This window comes from Argiope bruennichi, chromosome 4 (assembly GCF_947563725.1).
Source record: "Argiope bruennichi chromosome 4, qqArgBrue1.1, whole genome shotgun sequence".
NCBI classification, from domain to species: Eukaryota; Metazoa; Arthropoda; class Arachnida; order Araneae; family Araneidae; genus Argiope; species Argiope bruennichi.
This window is the reverse complement of record NC_079154.1, coordinates 106383075-106410695: the sequence shown is the minus strand read 5'-3', so window position 1 is coordinate 106410695 and position 27621 is coordinate 106383075. Positions and strand designations below refer to the sequence as shown.

Below are 27621 nucleotides of genomic sequence, written 5' to 3'. Positions count from 1 at the left end.
GTCCTCCCCACCGGCTTAAAATCGCTGTCTTCGTAACAGTGGGGCTTGCCCATGGCTAGTGCCATAAGAAACAACAAGGACAGAACCAGTGGAATTGGTCCCCCTAAAAGTTTCGAACATTCTCCCAGTTCAGGAATAAAACTGTAGATCTTCCCCAAGGCACTGAACTCCATATATATTCAGATTTTTATTTTCGCACATGACAGGTATGTGCTTAATTACATGGCAAAGAAAACCAGAACTTATGTAGAAGAGAACTTCGTACTTTAGATCAATTTCCAATATTAATTTTTTATTGGCTTTGTTTGCAAATTCTCAATTCTGTTGAGAATATTCGTCTTTTCCGAAAGAGGGGGGGGGTATCATTTGATTTCAATGCCTCTAAAACTATTTTTTCAGGACTGTTAATGATAATTTGATTTAACTTCTTTATTTTTACTTTTTCCTATTTTTTATTGACTCTTGGGGAAAGTCATACATTTTGAAGGCATATCTCTACTAGATAAATACTATTGTATTTAGAATGACAAGAATTTAGGTCAGAATGTATTGAAGAACCTACAATAGCTGAATCATGCATGAGATATGGATTAATTATCACCTTGTTGTTATAATTAGGAATAGAAATTCATTATTAGTAAAAATGTTTTTATCAAAAGGGACAAAGCTTATAACACCGAAACCTTCAGCGTTATCATCAGAATTATACTTAGTGACCCAATGTTGGCACATCATATATGGTAGAAACTTTACATCTAATTTTTGAAATTAGTATCCAATTTTTCAGTGTCTGGATTCATGAATTTTGAATGAGGCAAATACATCCCTGTTTAATGGATGCATTTGATGATAGTTGTCATGATAATTGCGTCATTTTTTGCCATAAACAAGAATAATTTCAAAAATATGAAGAAATGAGCTTAAATGTAAATGCTTCCTAATTTCCTCTAAATAAGAAATGTATTGTATCTCTGACACGATCAAAGAAACAACACATTATGGCGATACAACATAGAATCAAAGAAACAACACATCATCACAGGTACAACATAGTACACTTTTGATTTTAAACCTCTATAACACATAGAAAAATAAGAATTTACGCAAAATAAGATAAATAAACTCTTTATAGTATGCATACACTAATATCGTTCCTTAATTGTATCAACAAATGTTATGAGGCAAAATATTATGTTAGTAGAAGTTGCTTCTTAGTAGTGAAATCAGATAAATATTTTTACTCACATTTAGATAAATCGAAGAACGAATTCATATAATAAATATTTCATGACTTCGTTTATCATAAATATTTTGAGTTATTTAACACAAGGGCTTTAATTATTTTAAAGGATTATTCCAATGAATGTACATTGCATGTATTAAAAAAAATAACAGCAAGTTAAAATTAATTGACTGGTATTTAATCTTTATACTAATCACCAAAATTTACAAATTTTGCTACCTATTGTCTCTTTAGATGGAAGTATTCAAGGTTATTAGACTAGCGAACTACGTGCTATTAGCGAACAATAATTAAGAAAAATTTATCTCTGGAGTGAATTTAGAATTTTTACTGAATCTCTGGTGGTTAAAGCTGATATTCTATTACACAAGTACCAGAAAATTAAGCACGCATTTTGAACGTCTTCCACCAAAAAAAAATGTTTTAAATCATTAGAATAAGTTGGGAGAAAATGTAAAGAAATAAAGAATTTTTCTTTCAAGATTGTTCTTTTCTAAATGTGGTTCGAACACAATTCGAAACTTTTACGACACTTAATTCAAAACACCTGTGATAATTCGTTAAAAAATACTTATGATAAACAAATTTATAAAATATTGATGATATATCACTCATTTGTTTGTGAAGATAAAGCTACTATTTAGCATTTATGAAAACAAATCTTTTATCAACAGGATGTGTGATTAATAAAACCTTATTTTTTATTTTAAAATTAATAGATGTAAACAATATTAGTGAAAGACTCTTTTCAATTTTGCTCATAAAATAGGTTACTATCAGTTTCTTAAATTATTTCCATGATGCTTGAATACAACTCACCAGCAGTGTCTTACATTCATGATATTCTCCTAGAGTGAAAGTGATGTAGCAGAACATGAATGCATAACTGATAGCTATTGGTAAAAGATCCGATCTGCTCCCTCTTTCGATTTCGTCTTCTATGGATCTCTGTTTGGAATGAAGAAGATACAGAATGACTTTTCATGCAATTTGAAGTATATATTATGCAATTACATTTTCTGAGCTTAAGAAATTTACTGAATATTTTTAAAACATACTTGAACGTTCTAACATTTCGTAACAAAACGTTTAGCCTATTTTCTTTCAGATGATATATGCATTGAAAATAAAGGTAATCAACAGTTCTTGCATATATTATTACAATTTTCTAAAATATGATTATCGTTTTATGTAATAAACATAATTTTAAAACATAATCATTAATTTAGCATTACAAGTAAAAAGTGTTCGAATGTTTTTCATCTGCATTCGTAAATATTTTTTAGATCCAAGCACCCAGTTATAATCAAATTAAAGTAATCTATTAAACATGAAAATAATTTATTGTAAGCAAATTTTCAAAATAGGAAACTTGACTTTTAATTTCGTTATTTATTTTTTCACTGTCTTTTCAAAATATTACAAGTTAATTTTTTTGAATTGCTCAAACGATATCAAGGAAATTACAGTCAAATAATAAACTTCATTACAGTAATCTAAGTACAAACACAGATTATTTTTTAAAAAAGTTCTATTATATATAGAGGAATTAAATAAATTATCCAAATAAAAATTTCCTTTATATATGACTTGGGTTTCATAAAAGTAAAATTATCAAGAGTATAGTTATAAAGTTGCGGTAAACATGCGAATATAGAAAGAGCATTTTTTAAACTAAAACTCAACTAAAAATTGTTCACCTAACTGGAATCTGTCCAAGACTCCAAAAATCTATTTGATCCTTTCAATTAAGATTTTTTTTATTCGCTTATACTAGTAAAGGGAACAATAGAATAGTGATTCTATCATTAGTTAAAAAGAAAGCATGCAAATGAATTATTGAGCCATCCATACATTTATACTTTATTGTGAAAGGTTGACACCGAAAAATATGTGAAATTGGATACGACTCCACATCAGGAAAGTAAGTCCTATAGTTTTCCGTATGAATGGGGCCATTTACTTTTTTTTTGTTAACTTTCCACACTTTTACAACCACAATTCATGTGGGCTAAAAAAATTGAATAATAATAATAACATGAACCGATTTTTTTAAATTTATGAATAACTAAAAAGAAAAGTCTATCTAGTATTTTTTGCAGACTGAATATTCAGGTACAATTCCCGTCAAACCTGAATGGATAGATTAGTAAAAAAGTGTATGATTTCAAAGTAATATCGTCATATTTTTATTCGAAACGATAATGAAAATATTTATGACAACAGAATTAATTGTAAATGATTACGCTTTCTAACATCTGATGTCATGTGATTTAAGAAGTTATTTTTAAAACCTTGCAAATGATTGCAGGAATCAAACTGCAAAACTCGCTTTCCAAATGCTTTCAGGTTGAATTAATTTCGAGAATGTTGTCGTTCTTAAGAAACAATAATAATTTATACGGAATCGTGCAAGCCGTGATAGAGGAAATATGAACGTGATAAGAAACGCTAATAATTCAAGGTTTAAATGCGTTCGTTATTTAGTTTAATTGAAAATATTTGTCAAAAAGCGTGACATAAATGCTGAATCGACATCATTAGTGCGCTTGAACTGATAATGTTGATATTCTCCAGCTATCGTTTACGTAACCTTTGAAATAGAAAAGCGATGCATAGATACTTTGTTTTTAAATATCAAATTGTGCATAAAGCCTTTTATTCTTATTCTTTTTTTAAAAAAAGAATCATTCAAAGCACTCTCTTCTTTTAAAAATGCGAGAACATTTGGGAAAATTATAAATATTTTTGAGCAGTTGGATGACCAAATATAAAAACTTTTAAAATTTTAAACTTTTAAACTTCGATTTATTCCATTCCGGAAGGCATAATTTATGTACAAGAATAAGTGCTCAGAATTACGTCAGTCTACATCGCGACACGAGAACAGAAAACTCAAAAAGATTTTTCGTTCGTTGCTTTTTATTATGAGATTTTGATAGGGATTTCTTTGACTCGTGTAGATTTAAGATAAGGAAAATGAAGTATCTTTAAAAGATTGTGGTAAACATTATAGATTTTTATCGTTTCACTTGATGCGTGAGAACCTGCAGTTTTGTAGAGAGGGCTTGTAGTATTAATTAAATTATAAAGTAGGAATTGGATCAGGAAATAAGAGGACATTTTAGAATGAAATTGTGGGCTAAATTAACATAAAAATTAATACATTAATTAGAATTTAAAGATATCATTACTTTTATATATATTCTTTAAGAACTTAATTATATCTTTCCTACAAAATGGTGCTGTAATAATATTTTATGTAAACTTATATAAAGTGTAAAATGTTAATTCTTTATATATTTTAACGACATAAAATAAGCTGTACTTAAAGTCTATTTAATATATGTGTAATAAAAATAATATTGAATCCAAATCAATTTGAAATATATTTGCAAGAACATATAAATAGACCATTCCCCAGTTAATTTTCATAAACATTTTGCTTTCATCCAATTGAGAAAACATAAATAAAAAACAGCCTAAGCTTTAAAAGAAAAATGATAAAAAAGAATTAATAAATTTTTAAAAAAAATCATATTAGATAGGAAAAAAGGAAAGAATAATAAAAGAACGGATTTAAGATCTTCTTTATGATTAAGAATGTCCATTTCTCAGCATAAGAAAGAAGCTCAGTTTGCAGTTTTTAGATGTCCTCATCAGAAAGCTTAAGGAATGTTCTTAACAAATTACAAATTTTTTCCATATTCCTGAAACTGAATCTTATTTCCTTCATTCAAACTCATAACAACAGAATACTTTTTTGGCGATTTTTGCTCTGACGCAAGTGATCCTTTTCAACCACATTTCAATTACCATTGAATAATTGCGGGCTGAATTTATATATATTTTTTTTTCATGAAAGTTTTTGCAATTTAAAATTTAGAAAGTAACTTACTTCGGCTTTAAAAGCTACATTCATTAATGGATGGGAGTAATTTTTTATAAAACTCAGAAACCTGAAAAAAATAGTAATTATAGTTGTGAAAAATTAAATAAATTCAAATAATTAAATAAAGATAAAATATTTTAATATAAAAAGTATAATATGACAGTATAACATATGTAGAGTTCTCCAAAGAAATAGAAGAAGCGTTTTTTTTTTCTTGAAATATTGTTTCTAGTCATACTATATGTAAAAAGAAGTAATTTTATAAAAATATTTTGGCTTTTGTAAAAGTTGGTAACAAAAAAAAAAAAAAAAAAAAAAAAAAAAACATTTTTATGCGACCCCTTTACAGTTAAAAAAAATCTCAATTCACAAATTATTTTGTTTATATTAATTTATGCACACACATTCAATCCTCTATATAAGAAATTTGCAAATGTTTATTTTTAAATTTAGAGAGATTTATCACAAGTGTAGATGGAAACATATATTTTTGAAATGCAAAATTACTCAAATCAGAAAATCCGTCATAAACTAATATTTTTCTGATACTACATGATTCAATCAGATGAATTGAAAGAAATGTGTTACTCATGCATATAGTCATTCACTTAGACATGTCGACGGTTGTTGCTTGGAAATGGGCAGTTTCGAAATTCTAATGAGATATACTGTATGTAATCATAATTCAGTTGCACGAATGTGCAATTATTATAAGGAGATGGCAACGTTGTATAGATATTGAAAATATTCACTTTGAATATGTTCTGCATACACTTCAAGTAACGTAACATTTGATCATTTTTTGAAACTCAATGATTAAAGAATGCATTATTATTTCCTAATTACGCATTTTTATTAATTTATTGTAATATGATTTTTATCCCTGAAACGCACGGTGAAAGAATCCTTCAATACGAGCAAGAAACAAGAAAAAAATCATCTAAATTAAGAAATTTGTCTTTTAATTTCTTTGAAAAATTTGTGAATAAAAGCATGATGCTTTGTTCGTATACAGATAAATGTAAGAGGAAAATTTTATTAATTGATACTATTTCAGTTTGAGGACAGTATAAAAATTCAAATTTTCAAAACTTTTTGTGGTTAATTTCAGGAGAATTTAAAGTGTATTCAAGCATTTTCTTAGCTTATTAATTGAAGCGTTGAAATTGCAAATATACGTTTAAGTGCAACATTTGAGGAAATGAACGCTGAATTCCAACTATTTTTGAGAAACTCGTGTATAATTTTATTCCTCATCATGACTCTAGAAAAGAGCTGAAATCCGACTTAGCTATGAAACAATTATACTTTATTCGAGATCCATTATGAAAAGCTCATGATTTAATTTTCTGATAGGGGACGTCAAACTTACAAACATAGCTCCGATTAATAAAAAAAAAGACGCTGAATACCTCGGCAGCATCAAAGGAAAGAGGTAGCGATAAATCTGCTGACATTTCATAATATTGGAATGAGGGTTTCATTCTAATCTGAAATGCAGTGGATATCAAATCGAAAGCATCGGCATCTCAAAGAAATCACAATATTAAACGAAATAAGCGCTGAATTGAGCAATCATAATAAATAGAAAATACAGAAAGTAAATTTATTTTAACCCTTTTAAATACCAAGGGAAATATACTTATCAATTAATTATTAATTCATCATTTTTTAAATGTCTTTCAAACGCTATTTTATCTAAATAAGCTGTTTTAAGTTTTATTCAAGTTGCTTTACTACTTTACTACCTCTGATCAGAACCGATATCTCCCGTCGACAATCTCCCCCCACCCCAAAGAAAAAGAAAGAAAAAGATATATAAACATTTTGATGACATACTATAATCTTAACAATCACATTAACAATTAAATTTGAGATAGAAATGTGATAAAACCTAATGTTGAACAGAAAATTGGTGCATCCTGATACTAAAATTGTCGAGATTATAAAAATGATTCTTATCTCAAGTCCTAATAAACGTTTACACTTTTTGATTAATTATAAATTCATGAAATTAATTTCCTCTAATTAAGTTGATAATATTTTTCTCATATCAATTTCAGTCTCAAAGATGTTTCAGCACAAAGATGTTTTAGAAAAGGAAATGTGTTTTGCGTTGTTCCTTTGTTTAAAAAAAGTTAACACAAAATTGCAAGATAAAGATTTGTTACGCATATTTAATTTCTTTGCATCTTATTAAAAATTTTGTCGTCTCAAAAATTTCTTTAGATTTCAAGATTTATAGGTTTTGTTTGCTTTTGTGTGATTTATTGGCACTAGAACCATATTTGGCTGTATTGCGCCACTCAAATGGTAAAAGTATAAAAGATTTTAAAAAAGATCACTTATTAAATTATAAGCACAAATATATAAAGATAAAAATGCGTAAGTATGACGTAAAAATGATTTTAGCATCTCAAAGTGATGCATGAAAATTTGATACAGTGATGTGAAATTTATATATACAAAGATAATAATTATTCTATCATTGAAGTATAAACATAAATAATTTGATTCCTTTTTATTTTAACTCAAAAGCCTACACGAGTTCTACTTAACTGTAACAAAAAGGTAGTTTGCATTCTATTTGTAATTATCTGTGACCAATTACAAAGTTTGATTAATTAAGTAAACCAAAAATTATAAAATTGCTGCATTATTATAGTTCTACTAATCTGTCTTCATGTTTTAAAAAATAATCAATTATATCCAAATGAGCACGACGAAGGAATATAATTATAATTTTTCTTCAGTTTCTAAAGATGGCATTAGATGATTCTCTAATGTACTGTCTTTCATCTTTTTAAAAATATAATAATATTTCAGGTTTATTATTATCTTGAAAATCATTTAACAATCAAGCTTTATCTTGCTTGTTTGTTAAATGATTTTGCTGAAAATTTAAGAATGGACACGGGTATTTCCCTCTTCATACCCAGATTGCAATGTTTTGAACGACAATTTTATAATGGGTGTCTGATAATATATTCTGTATGAAAGCCTGGTTTTCACAGATGTAAAATAAAATTTAAAAAAAAAAAAACTTAAGTGACTGCTACGTCATTCATATGGGAGAGACATCAAAATAAGCTAACACACTGATCAAAGTAAAACAATTTAACCAAACCTTACATCATATAACAAATGTCTCAAATAAACGCGACATACAAAAAATGAATAACCACACAAGTATTTTCCGCCCTACTTAATTAAAGACATTCGGATTAAATTTGAACGACTGGACGCCGCGACATCATTGGCGGAAACTAAGGTTGAATCCTAAGGGCCATCATCGGCCACGGTACAAACCCTTCCAGTAAGGAGCAGTCCTGTCAATGGAAAGAAGTAGCCGACTCCAACCATTTCTGCACCCGTTAATGTGGCGAGAACCAATCACCATGCAGGTAACAAGCTACTCATTTTCATATGAGGTCTCTTCCACCGGTGGACGACAAAAAAAAAAAAAAGGGAGTAAATAAAATTTAAAAAATATATCACAGCCTCCGGGGGAGTAATACATACTTGACCATGGTAAGCAATGTTTTAATCGACTGTTCTAATATTTTAAAGTATTTATGAAAATATATTATAATAGATGTTTCCAAAAGGAGATGCATACATGCTTTTAAAAAATGCCTTCTGAGAAATGTCTGTTAAAATATACGGACATCTTCTGATTGAATATGTTCGTATTTTTTATAACATTATTTCTGATACTTTCTGCCCTGATTGAATACTTTTGAAGAAATTGAAAATATGCATAGATAGAAACATTGAATAGCATGCACAAAAACTTACTTAGATTCCCAGATTTTAGCTTTCAAATTTTTACTGTCGTCATTATAATTTGTGACAGGGATAGTAATAACTAATGCTTCAGCTGAATCGTATGTTTCTTTATATCCTCCAAGTACCACAGCCGCTGAGTCGATTGGTCCTCCAAATGGAGCATAACAGTTAGGATTTTGAGGCGTACTAAAACGGAAGAAAAAAAATCACGTACCACTCAACAGTATTAATTAAATTAATATAAGCAGATTTTCGAAAATAAATTTGATGTATTTCCAGTTTCAGATTGTTTAATTCGATAGAATAATAAATTGATAGTGTGAGTTTCATTTTTATTTGCAAGTAAAGGATTCGCATTCAAAAAAATTCTTATTAAAATTCTTGAATGTGAAAAGCTTTTATTTATATAATTGTATTCGTATCGTTGAAATTGATTTATTTTAATAATTTTCTGCACTCTAGTTCTTAATTTTTAATTAAATTTTAAAAGTCTATTCATTATAATCTAGAAATAAATTGTTTCTCAGAGTCACTACTAGGTTTGGTTTGGTTTGGTTATATTAACGTCCCCTTTGAAGCAACACTAGGGCTATTTTGGGATGGACCTCGTAATTTCGAACCGCGGTCAGATGGCGAGGACGACACCTGAGCTGGCACCCCACTCTCCACACCACACCACACCAGCAGAGTCACTACTAGATGGAACTATTTATGTGGAATCAAAATTTAATTATTACATGGAATCATTTATTGAAAATTAATTTCTGAAACTATTAAAATAAGGCATTGTTATTCGAGACAGATGAGAAATTTCAAATTTCTAGCTCATCAAAAAATAAGTGAGCAACCAAATAGGAAATTCTATTTTGATAAACATGAAGCAAACCTGCTCGGCCTATATGCTATAAAAAATTTAAATACATTAACCAGATTAAATTTTTTACCGAATTAATGTCTGAAAAATTGACTTTTCCAACTTTTACTGCACATAAAATAATGAAATGCCATTTTAGTGAAAGATGGCAAATGAGCGCCGCAGTTGCTCGGATATTTATAATTTGCATTGCCTTTAAGCTGATGTAATACTGAATTTAGCTTATCGTCTATACTTGTGAAAGGAGCAGCTTCATTTATCATTTAGAAAAAAAAAGCCTTCCAAAGATCTGCATTGATTGAATGGGTATAACCGTTTAATAAATACAGCTATGGATATCATTCAAAATTATTATACACTTTAAAAAAAACAGCGTTACAAGGTTTAGAAGCTTCGAGATATAATATTATTTTACCCTCAACCACCATCAGTGGTTTAACAACTGAAAATAATACTTCGAGTAAGTTGCTATTTATTTTCCTCTCATCTTATTTTACTTTAAAATTTGGTATAAACGCAGTTATCTTTTGATTTCATTGTACTTCCCAAGACCAAAGGTATATATCCACTGTTTATCCCCAAGTCGCTACCCTATTACATGACTTGTAATGTTTACAAAATGAGATCGGCTCGGCATCATTTTCTGTTACTCATCTACTGAGATTTATCCCAAGGATTCATTTTAGCCCTTTCAGCACCGTAGTATGAACATAATAAGTAACTTCATTAGTTACTTATTAGGTTCTTATTAATCTTATAACTGTAATATGAAAATAATAAATAATTTTATTAGTATTTTATTAAATTTGTAACTGTAATAAAAGAAAGCTAAATCTCTTTTAACCCTTTCTAGGGCCGTGGGAAGTATGCTTCCCACCAAATTTATCAATCTTTGTATGAAATTATGTAGGTTGGCATAAGTTCTGACAAAAATTTTTAGTAAGTCAGAAACTTAGATGCTTCAGTTCTTTATCTCAGACAAAATGATGTGTCTTGATTTCATACTTAATTATTAATGAACCAAATTAATTAATTAATCAAATTAAATGTATATAATAAGCTAAATGAATCCCTTTTCTTATTCTAATTTCAGGCCTAAAAATATTTTAACATAATATGACTAGAAAAAAAATGGCCCTTTAAAGGGTTATAAAATCCACAGGTGACCTTAGTCTAGTATACTCTTTAATAAAGATATTTGTGCATTAATAATCACATGTCATTATTGATGAACAATAATTACAAAAGAGCCTATAAAGGTTCGATCTTTGGCGATTTCTTTCTTGCCAATTAATCGCTGATTTGGATTAGGACCGACCGGATGAGAGACCGACAGATCGAGAAATAAACAGGCAGACAGACGTAATTCCATAAATATGCTTTTTGAACTCGTTGAGATCTGGAATGTAAAAATTCTTTAAATTCTGGCGATTGAATTTTTTTTTTTGACGATTACATTAAATTCTTTTGTATATTTCCTAAATGAGAAAATTAAAATGGACAATAATGTTATTAAATATATACATATATATACTTACAGAGAACAGCGTTTGAAATGTGTTAAGTATTCAGTCTTGTTGAGAAAGTATTCTTTTTTATTTTGAAAAAATCCAAAAACGCTTTGTATTGCACATGCTGAATTCAGTGGTTTCAGAGGTGACAGACATATATCTTTTAAATGTATGGTATTGTTTCCGGTGTTAGCAGTTAAATTTTCAATTTGCATTTGCAGATCAAAGGCCTGAAATCAAAAAGAAAAGAACTTCACAGATAAATATTTGATCAAATTAAACAATATTTAATTTTGGTTCTTATAACAAAAATACAGGAGTGACATAGTTTCAGAAGAAATGTAGATAGTATATTAATACAGATCTTACCGAAATAATGATTTTCTCAAATCAAATAAAACATTTAAATTAAAATCGATCTTTCTTCTTCAAATATACATCAATATTTTCTATTTCTTTAAATCTATCCAAAAATCTATCTAAAAAAATCTTTAAATCTATCCTAAATCTATCCAAACCTTTTTCAGGTATGAGTGTTTCATTCAAATGAAGCATGATTATTCAATATAAAATTATTAATTCAAGACGAACTTTTAATGATAAGAACAATGGAATATATTTAAAAGCGTACTAAGAACTAACAATAAAGTTGTTCCTTAAAAATGCAGAAAAAAATGGACCAATTAAAATTAAATCTAAATTATGAGCAATTCCTTTATTTTTCAAAATAAATGGTTCTACTAATTGATTATAAATTTATTAACAGCACCATGATAAGTTCAATACTGGTGAAAATAACTCAAAATCAAGAAAATTTTGTACATGAGAGATAAAATGCATTGATTAATTTAACTTTTTCACTGATTTACAAGTAAAAAATTATGAAGATCTGTTTTCTACATTAACAATACTGCTAGAATTATGAAAGTTAATCATTAATTTTAATTGCCAACATAAATATCTCCTTTTATCTGTGAAATTTAGAAAAGTGTGTAAATATCTTGCAAATATAATTTAATACTTGAAAGCAATAAAATTAAAAAAATAGAAATATGAAAACGTTTCATAGTGCAAGTCGTCATCTAATGGTGACGCCTCAAGTTTTTCTACTGGAAAAAAAAACTCGATTCTAATAGAAATTCGTTATATAGGTAGGCTTGTTGTCTTTTGCTGATATGATGCTGAGCCTTGGAGAAGGAGAGCCATTTAGATGCAATTCTCATCATCTGACAGCGGCTTAAATCTAAGATGACTATCTCCCACCCCTTAAAAGTTTTTGTATTACTTCAAAATGGAAAATTAAAATAACTTAAATTAATCATAAAGAAAGTTGATAAATGATAGTTTGATAAGGTTGATAAATTTAAAATGTATTTTACTATGAGAATTTTGATTCATATGCTAGGAAACCAACATAACAATTTTTTTCAAAAATTAACATTTGATTGTAGAGAGTCTAGAAATTAATTGAGAAAACTTTGTTTTAAAAATCTTTATATCAATAGTATACGATAAAAGAAGTTTCATTTACTACTTACTGCAAACAGAAAATCTTGTTGAAGTACAGGTCCCCATAATATTTTCTTCAATTCATGATTAATAACAATAGGATGATAAAATGACTCTTGAATCGTTGGGGTAATAATGATTTGTTCAATTCTGTAGAAAGGCCTGTAATATGAATTGTTTAATGGAGGAAAAAAAAATACAGCATGAATCACCCCAACACCCTTTTCTCAGATATTTATTTTTTCCCAGTATTGCTTGAGCATATGCATTATAGTATTTTAGAAATAAAATAATCTATTTTTCTTCTTTTGGAAGTAAAATGCAGGACAACATAAAAATTTGTACATTTATTTAACTTTCACTTAAAGAATTATTAAAATATATTAATGCTCCATAGTTCAAATTGATTAATATATTAACTGCTATTGTAATAATTACAAATATGATTTGGTGTAATTGCATTAATTTAATTAATAATTTAACTGGAAACTTATGTTGCTTGAATATTTATAAAAATATAATTAAAAAGAAGAGGAAACAGATATTATATCTTATAGGTCCATTCTAGCCATAATTTGACAAGTGCAAATCAATCATTTAGAAAGAATGAATCCACATGATGTACTAAGAAACATTTGTAGTTGCATTGTGCAGCGTTAGCAGGAACATCAAATTCAATAATTTTTGATATTTGTATCTAAGAATTACTCAATTTTTAAGCGTTTGTTGTAATTTAGAAAAGATGCAGTTTCTATTCCAACTGGTTTTTAGTTGGTTCAATAATAATAATAGAAGTTTTCTCAATGCATCGTTAATTAAGAAAATATCCCAAATTTCTGCTCATGAGTTCTTCATCGTTTTGTATATTTTTGTATACATTGGAAATGGATATTGATGCATTACCAATAAATTTTGTTTCTTTAATATAGTAAATAAGTCATGGTTTTATTCTTTTCATTACACATGCATATCTTGTAATTTTCATCAGATATATCTATTCTATATGATGCTATATTATCTTTCTTAACAACAAATATGTAGACATCACACATGAAGTTATAGAACATAAAGCAAGACAATAACATTATTCTGTGATGAAATTTTCTGCAGGTTGCAGCGCTTTCTCTTCAATCACTTGATAACGATAAGAAATATCACTCACCCAAAATGTTTGTTGTAATCCTCCATATCTCTTCGAGCTTCGCTGTTGGATGACACCCAGAGGTCCACAGGATTTGTCGTGACATTGAAATTCAAAACTAAACCTAACGAAGAAATGCTACAGATGAAAAGAGATAAGATCATAACAGTTATGGGCTTCCTACATACGAAAATACCCCAAGATGTAAACAAGGCTTCTAGGTGTATTTCCAACCAGTTTCCGACAGGCTTAGATGATTTACTATACAACTTTTGGGATAGCATTTGACGATCAAGGCTGGACACAATTATTGGGTCTGAAATGTGAAAAATAAGATAATACAAAATATTCAGAAATGGTAATTTCATATGAATTAAATTTAAAAGACAGAAAATGAATGCTGTAATTAAACAGAATCTATTTATTGATACTTTTTCTGTATTTTGATTTTAATATCATCTTACTTGCAAAGATAAGGTCATTTTACAAAGAAAAAGCATTCAGAAATAAGACATGGAAAATGCCAAGAAATGACTATCTTACAGAGGGGAGCAAATACGCGATCCAGTTTCTTAATATTCATTCAATAAATTCAGTTGAAGGAAATCTATGAAAGAATCAATAAAATCTCTTTAAGTAACATTTTTTTTTATACCGCTCATTTTGAAAAACGCTTCAGTTTTCATTTCAGCATTTCATACCACATGTGTTTTTTTTTGTAACTTTACATAGGAATTTTATATTTCTTTATTGTACTTGAACATAATACATAATTGCTTATATGTGAGTGGAGCTCTTATCAAAGGAAAATATAGCATTGATGTTCTATGTGCTTATTCAGTGACGTAAACACGGCTTCATATCTAAGCCTGTAAATTTTTCTCAAGTTTAAAAAGGGTTTAAGTCTAGTTTAAAATAAATAGTTAAAATACCAAATTACAGCTGCAAATTGCATCAGCTGATATGGTAAAATTATTTCGGGAATATTTTTGTACATTGTAGAATACTGTCTAGATATGTAATATAGTGACAATGAAATGCATTGTATTATATGGATGCCGAATGTCATAATATGGTACTTTGTAAAATAAAACTTATTTATGGTGATTATATAGTAACTATATAGGGCTGACAATTATCTTGTATTAAATAAATTTATTAGAATTACAACAAAACAGTTAAATCTGAATAACAAAAATGAAATTTAAAGCATAATTCTAATTCAAACATATGACAATTAAAATTTAAAAAATGACAAAAGCCAAACTTTTTGATCTGAGAGGATCAATTTCTTCCAAAGAACCTAAGTTTAAACTGGAAAGGGCAGCATGTGAAGTATGGTCTGGCTCTGATCCTAAATATTAAAAAAACACAGGCATATTAAAATGCATTCAAAAATCTAATCAGTTTACTGATAATCATAGTTATAGCAGCAAATAAATAAATATCCCACTTTAAAAATCTATTGAAATCAAATTTGAAAAATAAATATGTAATAGAAGTATTAAAGGAGCTCAGTATACTTTATTTCATACAAAATACTTGAACCAACATTGCTCGGAATGAAAATACTTTGCTGTCTAATCGCATCTCTGACGTACAAATTACTTTTATAAAAGATATAATAATACACAAAATTCTTTCATCTTCTGTGATTTGTAAAATTAAAATCAATAAAAATATAACAAATAAAATTACAAACTAACTATTTATAAAATGAATAAACAAATGTTAATAAAAGTATCACGTTTTATTTATACAAGTTTGACATTTATATGCTGGTTATTTAAAGCATATTCTTGTGAACCTTTTTCTAAATTTAGATAACGTTAAAAATAGATGAATCTATATTTTGTAATGCTAATTCTGGAGCAATATCCAATTGTTCATAGGCAAAGTATAGTTGATCCAATAATTGTACGGCAACATATAGGAACTGACACTGAGTCTGTTGTAATTATAAAGACCAATATTAAAGGGAGTTGAAACATTTTTGAAGTCAAGAAGCATATATGAGGGCATCACAGATATTTTTAGTGTGTTGGATTGAATTGAGAGAGGATAGAACCTGGGACCTAGTGGTTCGCAGGCCAATAACATGACCATAATACAAAAGCAATCGCTCGTGTAGCGCAGCTGTTAATTGGCTTATAAGCTATTTACTGCAGACTCTCCCTCCAGTGAGTCGAACGACATTGCTCTTGAGTGGTGATGTATTTAGCTGTTGAGTCTAATGTGCCTGTACTCATTTGATAAGCGCAAAGCGTTATGGCGAGCGTGTGTGGGTGAGTGTTGCTGTTGCGCAAAGTGTTGTGTGTCGCTGCGTCAAATGATTTTGACAACTTTGATTTGCTGTGGGTAGATGACGCCACAACAGCTGTACGAAGGTTAAAGGTTACTCGTCCGAGGTCACCAATGTAGCGAATTGAGATGCGCGAGATTAGAACCTGGAACCTTGTGGCTCGCAGTCCAGTAACATGACCACAATACAAAAGCAATTACTCGGGTAGCGTAGCTGTTAACTGACTTATAAGCTATTCACTACATTAGTAAGAAATATTTTCCCAATATTCTTATCCAATTGATATTACGACTAAAATGACCCTTGGATGGGATTGCTAAATAACGAAGGATGACCTTGAAACAAGCTTAAATGATGTCATTTACTGAGCTGAGATATAGATGTATCGATTTTTGACACCAAGTTTTGAGGTTGATTCCATGAAGTGGTGGTGAATTCTGAAATTCTAGCAGATAATTGACATTATATTCCAGAACTCATCTTATAGAAAAAATACACAGCCCATTTTTCAGGTAACTTCCCTTAGATCTGTAATTTTCATTTTGTTTACGGCATCAGTACGTTGTTCGTAAAAAGATGCATCAAAACACTTTAAAAAAAAAACGGTTATTGCATTTGCATGAAGATAGTGTGATGTTCTCAAATCCAGAAAATGTACCATGGCTAATCAATCTAACATTCATTGCTCCATGAATTAAATTTAATAATATTGAAAAAAACTGGCTGTTTGTTTGTCAGTAAAAGTAACCTGGTTCTTTATTTGATCTTGAATTTTGTAGGCAAAAAACTTCTTTCGGTGATAATTTCTGTTATTTGGAATTATGTTTTTTTAAGAATAGGAGATGAATTTTCTAATGCGCTTCAAAAAATAACTTCAAATGCTCGTTTATGCCAAAAGTAAGGATCAGTGCTCTATCAGCACAAGATGTCAATATTCTGAATGCCGTATAATATGGCGGAGATATCGTAAAAATAATTTTTCCATTTTGGGATGATCGTTTAGTGATCCAGGTGAATAATAAAGCATCTGCTGTCGAATTTTTTCATAAGTGTAACATATTACAGATGGTTCCAAGCCAGATTTACACTAATTCTTATCTCTCATAGTAATTTTTGAGTACCAATAATAGTCGCTGTTCCACTTATAATGCATTTACTAAATTGTTATTTCCATTACTATCCTGTCTTCTTATCTGAGCTAGTAGTTCGATTCTATTGAAGTCTTTGTTCACATTGGTCAGCCGTTTCATTATCCCTCATTGTACAATAGTCTTAAATAAATAACATAATACTGAATCAATAAAATAATTCACTTTTTACATTTCTGTCTTGAAGAAGCAAGTACTTAAAAAAATATACAAATAATAATAGATTGTATGCACATAACTAAAAAGGCTTAGTTAAAACTTTTAGCTCAAAATTATTTTTTAATTATTTTTTTCCATTTGATTTCCTTATTTATGCAGATTTAAAGAACCATCCTTGTAAAATAAAAACACACACAGAAAATAGGCTAATAATTCAATTTTCTTGTATATTTGCATAGCATAGCAGGATTTATGTTGAATTTCATTGTATAAGGAAAAAGACAGACTGCCAATATTCGAAAAAGAACTTTCTCCAGTGACAAATTCTGTCCAAGATACGATATAGATATTTAGCTTTATGCTAGCCGGCGTCCTGGCATAGGGGTAGCGATCTGGGCGTCCCGGGTTCGAGTCCCGGTTTGGGCATGGTTGTTCTTCTGTTGTTCTATCTGTGAGATGTGTGAATGTGCCCTCCTGTAAAAAGGGGTTGTGCAAGCGAATGAGTGATGCGTGAGTGGCAAAGTCGTACTCTTGGCCCTAGTTGGCGCTGCTATAAAAAATAAGAGACGTTCCCCCTCAGGCTTAAATCGCTGTCTTCGTAACAGTGGGCTTGTCAGTGGCAAGTGCCATAAGAAACAAACAAACAAGCTTTATGCAAAGAAAACATAACATATTTAAATAGCTCTTCGTGATTTTGAGTTATTGATTTCACATAGTTCATAGGTTTATGGATACATCCCAAAGTTTCTAAAAAACATATATTTTGGTATCAAAATCATGTATTTAATTCCATACATCTAACGCAATTTTTGTGAGTTATCACATGGACGAATAAGCATAGATGCATAACATTTCCCGATTTCCTGTATTTCAGATGACAAGTAGTTTAAAAAAGGAAGATTCTATAAAAACTCAAAACAGATATTTAGATGATTATAGTATTTTATCTTTTGAAATTTGCATTTATGAAAAATAATTAATACTACCAATTGCTTAAAACCATTTTAAGAAAAAAAAAAAAGAATGGATCTGATTTTATGAACATTCACATTTTATCGAAAGATAAAAGTATTTTATTAAATGAGTTTAACTTGATTTAACTTTTGAACATTATTTCCTTTTCTACATTTTGTATACCTTACTTATTTTTCAAACTAGATATTAAATTTTTTAAATCGGTATTTTTCTTTTGATATCACTGGGGTGCATACGTTCCAATTTATTAATTTATTATTTTTTCATTAAAAGTCTCATGCTATCTGTAGAACACATGCATCAATATGTTTCCTAACTGAAACTACTTATTTAATAGAAAACTTATGATATCATCCTATGTTTCCTAATAAATAGAAACTTTATAAATTTTTCTTTAATATTGCAAATTTTGCGATACATACTTCTAGAACCAGACTTTTTAATGAAGCAAAATATCCCAGTGATAATTATGAAGTACAGAACAAAGCCTAGTATTGAAAAGAAAACTGCGCCATCCATTTCGAAAATTCTAAATGGTTCTGGATCATCGGGAAAAACGGGAGGCGCCAAAGCCTTGGCTGTGCATGATTCTTCACAATCATAGCAAGTGCAAGCTTTTGAATCCGGGTTAGGAGCTTCGGAACATCTAGGAATTGAAAAAGACATGATAAACAACATGAGATGCAAAAAAAAACTGAAATTCAGATGTTTAACAACTGGTATAATGTGAGGAATATACTGAAACGCCTTCCCTTGTCTCATCAGATCTACCTAAAATGGATACATTCTCATGCTGTCATCCAGAATAATAAGTTCGTGGACTTTGGAGATTGGAATGAGCGAGGATAGAACCTGGGACCTTGTGGTTCGCCGTCCAGTAACATAACCAGGATACAAAAGCATATGCTCCTGTAGCGTAGTTGTTAACTGGCTTATATGCCATTCACCACAGACTCTCCCTCCAGTGAGTCGGAGGTGAGACGAACGATATGGATGTTGAGTAGTGATGTATTTATTGGCTGTTGATTCTAATGCGTTTGTACCCATTTTGAGTAGCGCCAAGCGTTATGGCGAGCGTGTTTGGGTTGCTGCGTCAAGTGAGTCTGACGACTTTGGTTGCGGGTAGATAGCGCCACAACAGCTGTTACGAAGGTTGAAGGTTCATCGTCCGAGGTCACCAATTTGGAGATTGGAATGCGCGAGGATGGGGACCTTGTGGTTCGCAGTCCAGTAACATAACCAGGATACAAAAGCATATGCTCATGTAGCGTATTGTTAACTGGCTTATACAGGACCTCCTGGCTAAACAGGAGCTAGTGATACCTCTGTGCGTACTGAAAACTCTAACCTACATAAAAATTTCCTAGGGAGTTAAAAGCCAAAACAAAACCACTTGGCTTGTCCCGCCAGTGCTTCACTGTTATAAGAGCAGTCGTACAGGGGACTCTCTGACTCTTGATTGTAGTAGGTAGGATCAGACTACTCTTACTCGCTTTCTCAATTGAGACTTTAGAACTATGGAATATTCTGAGGGTTCTAAGAGCTTTGAAGTCTGCTCCAAGTGTTTGACGGAAGAGGCTTCACCTGATCACATTTTTGTTTGTCTGGATCTCTTCAGGTAGAATCTTATTGACAATCCATTATTAGTATTGAACTTCTTCCGGATGTACAGTTTCATAGACGCGATATAGCTCTTCTTATCGGGGGGATATGAAACAACAACGTAACAACATAATCGCAGAAATATCAAAACAATTAACATACTAGGATCAACATAAAATAACCTTTTCAGATCACATTTAATATAAATCTTATATTTTTAGCAAAGCTGTCTGATTGAAACGCTTGTTGAATTACAACTGACAAACTTTAATCATTAAAAGAAATCACAAAGCAGATTTTCACATTTGAAATTACTTTAACACTCAAATTACTATTCATATCATACTGTAAAATTTGAAGGTAATGATAGAATATAAAAAACAAGTGATTAGATATCTCTTATGTTTTCGATATACGATATGTTAATATAAAAGGGATGCTGTAAACATCTTTTTCTTCGATATTTCAAATGTAGAATTGGGGACCCCATATGACTTAATATTATTAGAGAAATTACCGTCCAGTGGGTGGATATTTGGTGAAAAAACCCCCAAACCCAACTAGCTCTATAACATATATCGACAGCATAAGCACAAAACATTAGCAAAATGCAGATGAAGCGTATACAAAAGAGCACTTGCATCAATAAATAAGACTTAAACAATAATTCGTTACTAAACAATCGTAATAGCGCTAATTGATCAGAAAGAACTCCCTGGAGATCAATACTCTAAAGGGAGATTTCATTCAAATTTTCATGCTACTCGATTCATTTATTCGGCTATTTATGATTCCCGTGAAAGAACATCAAATTTTCTATAAAAAACTGCGGAACTCGAGTCCTAATGGAGCTAACACTAATATTCTCAAATATTTTGAGTCCTTCATATTTGCACCAAGACCGGTATCTTTGGCATTCATTCAACATTTGTTAGAGCCATCTGTAAAACTGTCTTCCTTCCTTATGAAGAAATTAATTGCTCAGGGAAGCAATATTACAAAATTATAGCAATATTAAGACCATTAGGCAGCTTTCTTATATAGTTTACAGTTTCTCACGTAACTAATATAACTCGCAACACAACAAAGAAAAAACGTCGCAAAAATTTTTTACAAGATTTGTTGACAATGAATGGTATGAAATGGTGGTGAACATAATTAATAAAGATAAATATAAGATATATATTGTTTAATATTCGATAAATATTGATTAATATTTGAAAAATCTTAATCATTTTTTATGAGAAGTTCTCTATTACTTTCTTAAGACTTTTAAAAAATAAATATATTGAATAAAGTTGAACTTCATAAGAACGATTTGCTAAAGAAATGAAGAATCTATTTAAATTCTATCCAATATTTGTATTCTCGCTCATAAATTTTTATGTTGTTTCATGTTATAGTATATTCTGCATTCTAATACTGAAGCCTGGATAATATATGATCAAGTGTTGCATTAATGTGATGTTTCGAAGAAGACACACACAAAAAAATATTTTAAAACACATTTTTTAAGTAATTAACTCCATGCTACGAACGACCAAAAAATTCCGTAATACTAACCTGAAATGAGGTGCTTTAATGGGAAACACTGCTTGACCTTTAACTTCTATTTCATCTTCAACATGAAGTATGTATCTAAATTTGAAAGGAGAGTGAGCACCTTCGTCGACTGTGGATCCCATGAAGTCCAGCCATCGTTCAGGACTGCACTGAGAACTACCCCAAGCGCCGCACACGAAGTCTAACAATTTAGTTCCAGGAATTAGACCTTGCATTCCTTTACAAGATTCAAAAAGTGTGTACGCATATCTAAATAGAAAAAGAACAAGTAATATATATATAAAAAAATTTAAGTCAATTCCTACTTCCGCAAGAAATGAACTCGCATTCTTCACCTTCGCGTGAAAAATACAGAAAACCTTGCATTTTACCGATTGAGCTACTGCATGTTGATTCAATTTTCATTACAAATTGCTAAAATTCTATTTAAAGCATTAAAAATTAATTAAACTTAATAATTAATGAATTAATATTTGAAAAAACTGTATTAACATCAAGTGTCATCCACTACAAGTTTAAAAAATGTATTTGAACTTGAGTGGATGAATAAAAAGTATTTTATCAACGACTGAAAATTTGAACAAGATATATAAATATATATAGAGAGAGAGAGTTAACTAATAGTAGGAATTGAAAAAAGTAATCACTAGTACTAATAATATATATATATATATATATATATATATATATATATATATATATATATATATATATATATATATATATATATATATATATATATATATATATATATATATATATATATATATATATATATATATATATATACACACCTCTTTACATTACAACAAAAGAGCGAAGGAGCGAAATATTTATCCCCAGTGATTATATATGGTGAGATTCTGATAGGGATATTTTACACGTGCTGGGGGAATATAGGTTGCTTTTAAAAGAATTCGCTTAGCTTGACAATTTTTATCCCTTCAATCGGAACGTGAGAACCGTTTATTTAAGCATTTTTTACAGATCTTTTGCAGCATTAATTAAATAAAAAAGGTGGAACTGGAACAGTAAATAAGGAAACATTTTAGATTACAGTTAATATGGGTTGAATTAACATAATAATTAAGAAATTAATTAGGATTTAATTTAGATGTAGAGATATCATTACATGCACACACACATATATATAGAGAGAGAGTGTGAGAACTTTTACCCTTCAGTGATTTTACTCTGAGATTTTGAAAGAGATTTCTTTGACACGTGTAGACTTAGGAAAGGGAATCTTGGATGTCGTTAAAATATTGCCATCGTCATTAAGGATTTTCATTCTTTCGGTCGTAGAGTGGTAAACACGGAGCAGCAATTTATCAATAATTTTGCAGAGTGTATGTTGAAAATAATGAAATAAAAAGTGGAGTTTGGATTTGAAAATGAGAGAAAATTTCATAATGCAGTAGCATGTACCAATTTACTATAAAAATCAGGAAGTTAATAAGGATTAAAAACAGATCCATCCAACAGAAGAAGGGGGAGAGGGAGAATAGAATTTCATGATAAAGTCATTAAACACACTAATGGACTTTTCTCTTCCCAGATCTCTCTGTGATCATCAAGGACATGACTTTCGAAGATTGACCTAAAAGTAAACCTCAGTCAGCCTAAAGCGGTATCAGTTTTTTTTTACACATATTAGTGCATAATGTCAATTAACTTCTTTATTTTATTAAGTAGCTGTGACATAACATAATAATTCGTTATTATGGATAACTATATGATTTTGGATAACTCTATGAATAAGAGTTATTCCAAATATGATTATTTAATTATTCAAAATTTATGATAAATGTTGGAATCTAATTAATCTTCTTCAATGTCTTTATGAAATTGTCATACAAGAACGATCTTCATCAAATTCTTTAATATTATTTGGCAAAACTAACAGAGTAAGCTATTTTGATATTTCATTACGTTTTAGATTTAAAATTAATGTTTTCATTATGAAATATTTTATCCTCCTAGTTCTATACAAAAATATTAAAAAAAATTTTCAAGAAAAAATTTGTTTGTATATAAAAATTAGAGTAATATGCAAAAATTAAATATATGCTCGCTAATTTCATATATTTGTATTAGATTTAATAAAATATGCCTTTGTATTAAAATTAATGCTAGATATATTATAAAATATTTTTAATAACGAATGATTTCGATATAATTATTTCAAAAATACTTTTTTTGAAAACATAATATTTAAGTACTATAGTGTTAATGATAATCATGTAAACTGCTAAGTAAAAAAATAAACTTACAACTCTGCTAAATGTACTTCTACTTCTGAAACTACGTCTTCTTTGAAATCTCCAACATCAAACCACTCTGAGTTGGTGACGCTCATGAATCGGGTTTGCCAGGGGGCACAACTCACAAAGCAGACGAGTTGCCGAAAATTGTGCAAACATGACGGACAGCGACTAAATCCTAAAGCATCAAGCATCTCAAACTGTTCTTGTACGGTGGACAATTGCTCAGTACTGCAGCAAAGGTGAGGGTCATTACCTAAGACAAAAAAAAAAAAAAAAAAAAAAATGAGTATTTTTACTTCATTTATTAGTTCAGTTAATTTTACAGGAATTTCTTATGGTCAATATTATTGACAGGTTTGAAGATATCATTCATGTAAAAAATTCGTCAAAATAAAACTTTCAAGCAAAAAAAGATGTTTAGAATGAATTTTATCTCATTATTCATAATATCTGGAAGACCGGGTATCGCTCGACTTTTTTTTTTTCGATGTAAAAATATTGTTTTTTTTTTGTTTGTTTGTTTGTTTTTTTGAAAATTTTTCAATCTTACCAACATATGAACTGGTCACTTAAATAAATAAAGATTAAGAATGCGCTCAGTTGACCTTTGATGTTACATTTAAAGATTGTTATTGTTTCTTATGGCACTTGCCACGGACAAGCCCGCTGTTCAAAGTCAGCCGATTTAAGCCTAAGGATTAAGCCGACCTAAGCCTCTTGTTTTTATCTTAAAGCCAACTTGGGCCAAAAGTACAACTTGACTACTCACGTATCTCTCATTCGCTTGCACAACCCCTTTTTACAGGAGGGCACATTCACACATCTCACAGATAGAACAGGAAGAAAATCATGCCCAAACTGTCACTCGAACCCGGGACACCCAGATGACGCAGAAGATGTGCTACCCCTATGCCAGTACGCCGGCACATTTAAAGATTATGAGCTGTTATATGAAGGAAAAATTAGCGAAATTTATTTAGTTATTGTGCGGATGACTCATTAGTTTTCCTTATGGTTTTAAAAATATAAATGTCAATAAATACATGGACTAACAATCCACGGACTTGGGGAAAGAAAGGAATCTTGTATTCGATTTGGTTTTGTATTTAATTTTATTATTGGGATGTTATTGCATTCATAGAAATTAAGATTTTAAATTAGACAAAATAACGTATCTATTTTCCTCAGCCCTCAGAAATTGATGTTCACCCTATAAGTACATGATATTGTACTATATCTCCATGATGTTGTTTGATATTCTGAATGCCGGCTACAATCGCGTAGATATCGTAACAATGTTGTTGGGTCTTTTTGTGCTAATAAGAGAGTCTGAAAAGAGTTTTAAAAACTTAACAAAGAAAATGTAGAAATACTTAATATACGGTAAATATTGATTTTGATATAAATATCAGCTTACCATAAGCAAATTCTGGACATGCCTTTTCAAGAAGTTCAACAGCGGTAATGTTTCCCTCGATAAATATATCTTTTTGTAGTGGCTTCGGTGGCCCTCTGTAGACTCTTGGGACATGTTTGCGTGATGTACTGAGATGGTACATCACACATTCACCTTCTTCCTTGGGCAATGCCTAAAATTAAAAAAAAAATTAACATATAACAAACTATACAGGCATCTATATCTTGAAACTATTGTTATAAAACTATAACCATTTTTTACTATTTGTTTTCGTCAGAGATTTTCCAATAGCAAAAGATAGATTTTTTTTATATAATGATGCATCAGCCAAAGATGGTTATTCTTTTTTCTCTATCGTATTGTATTTATTGTTAATTTAATTTATGTTCAGATATCGCAAGATTAGATTAATTGGTGTCTAGTGAACTACTTGGAGGAAGAAAAAATGTTTAAAATCGTCCTGGATTTGCTAAAGGGAAGGTATAAATGAATTTCACCTCTTGATAATAACAAATAACAGTAATATAAGTAATAAGTATTTGTATTGGTTATTGTTTGAAAATAAGCTCTTGCTTTCTATTTCGTGTGAAATTCCGTAGTTTTGCAATAAAAATAAGGAATTTCTGTCATCTGATACTTCTCACCTTGCGTGCGGATATTACTAAAAAAGTAACGGTTATTTATAATTTACAGATAGTTCTTGCTAAGTAAACAGCAATTTCATGTAAACAGTGAACTACTTAAGACAATAAAATTTATGATCAACAAATCGTATGCTGATAACCTAAAAATAAAATTACTTGGAATTTGGAAAAATGGCTCCAAATATCTTATAGTTTCATATTTAATTATTCATGTTTAATTTTTACAGAGAAAATGACAAATTGATGTCACTTTTTATAATTATATTTTTATTAAATGGTTTAGCTATATTCATATGCATTTATTTGCATATTGAAACTTGACATCCTTTAAATTACAAGAGAGACTCTGAGATCAAAACAATCGTGGATATTATGCCTAAAAAAATTTAAAGGATTTTAAATGTTGTTAAGTCAGAAGAAATATATAAAACAGATGCATGAAAAATGGCTATGTCCTGAAAAGAAATAATTGGGGAAAAGGGACATTTTTTTCTATAAACAGTTCTATAAAAAAAAGAATAGTAATCCATATACATTTATAAAAAGTGTATTGCATATTTTTCTAATGGAAAGTGATTTCTTCATGGCTAAAAATCACACTTTAGGAATTTTTAGAAAATTATTAAGAATTGCTAAAGTATTTCATTAACACAATAGAACTTATGATGATCTTTCAAATTTAATGATAAAAACAAGAAACATTGTTTTTATTAGAATGTGCCAAAGTAGTTTATTTCTTGATCCTAAATTCGGTTTAAAGATAATCTTTATTTTTGGAGCTTATACCATGAAAACATATCTTGTATGCAAGTAGCGAGTGATAATTGAACTGAAATTTTATTACATGGATGCAAATTTAAAATTTTGGTATAAAAATAATTTTAATTGTTTGAAAGTATTTTAAAAGCATTGAAAATTAAGTTATAAGCACAGTTAAAGTACATTGAAAAGTCACATTGAAAACTGGAGCTGACATGTATATAAGATTCATAAATTAGTATGAGTTATGTTTTTTAATCAAAATTTAAAATTTAAAATATTTACCGATGAAGCCATTAAAACCAAGTTGTACAAGAAATTTAATTGAGCTTTTTAACAACCATTAATCTCAGCAAACGAAATGGTAACAAAATGGAGCTAATTATAAATATAGGCCTTAAATTATTTACTATAAATAAAAAAATAATAAATAAATAAAAGTAGTTCTTAGCACTTACGGCGAGTGAAGCTTGATGCAATAAGTAGATGAAAATAGCAATGACAGTTGGCCAATTCATTCTGCAGCAGATTTTTAAAAATTTCATATAATATAAGACAACAGTTAGTAGTGAAATTTGACTAATACTTGTTGAGTGCTAGTAGAATAGTGACTTTATTTTTGTAGTTTTGTTTCAACTATTAAGCTGAAAGAATGTGAAACTCAAACTATTTACCTGGTATTGCTTCTTAACATGATATTTGCTCAATGCATCTGATTGTTCGTAGACCTTTGGGATTACACGAGGCAACCGCAAAAAAAAGGCTTATCCGATTACGGGCATAAAAATATTCAACAAGTGCTTAAGTACCTGACCTAGTTCAAGGA

The 27621-nt window shown here is 29.6% G+C and overlaps 1 protein-coding gene across 3 annotated transcripts in view; it reads right to left on the bottom strand.

The window, feature by feature from the left end:
* The window catches only part of LOC129966718 (NPC intracellular cholesterol transporter 1-like), a 75145-nt gene extending 47734 nt beyond the window's left edge, over nucleotides 1-27411 (bottom strand). For all 3 annotated transcript variants that reach the window (XM_056081246.1, XM_056081244.1, XM_056081245.1), the window contains exons 1-12: nucleotides 27254-27411; nucleotides 25393-25564; nucleotides 23982-24228; nucleotides 21709-21957; nucleotides 18966-19189; nucleotides 15227-15313; nucleotides 13981-14275; nucleotides 12848-12980; nucleotides 11337-11539; nucleotides 8934-9110; nucleotides 5142-5202; nucleotides 2063-2191 (exon numbers count right to left, since the gene is read on the bottom strand). In XM_056081246.1, coding sequence (XP_055937221.1) covers nucleotides 2063-2191; nucleotides 5142-5202; nucleotides 8934-9110; nucleotides 11337-11539; nucleotides 12848-12980; nucleotides 13981-14275; nucleotides 15227-15313; nucleotides 18966-19189; nucleotides 21709-21957; nucleotides 23982-24228; nucleotides 25393-25564; nucleotides 27254-27340 — 2064 coding nt within the window. In that variant the 5' untranslated portion in view covers nucleotides 27341-27411. The remainder of the gene's footprint in view (nucleotides 1-2062; nucleotides 2192-5141; nucleotides 5203-8933; nucleotides 9111-11336; nucleotides 11540-12847; nucleotides 12981-13980; nucleotides 14276-15226; nucleotides 15314-18965; nucleotides 19190-21708; nucleotides 21958-23981; nucleotides 24229-25392; nucleotides 25565-27253) is intronic.
* Nucleotides 27412-27621: the final 210 nt, after the last annotated feature.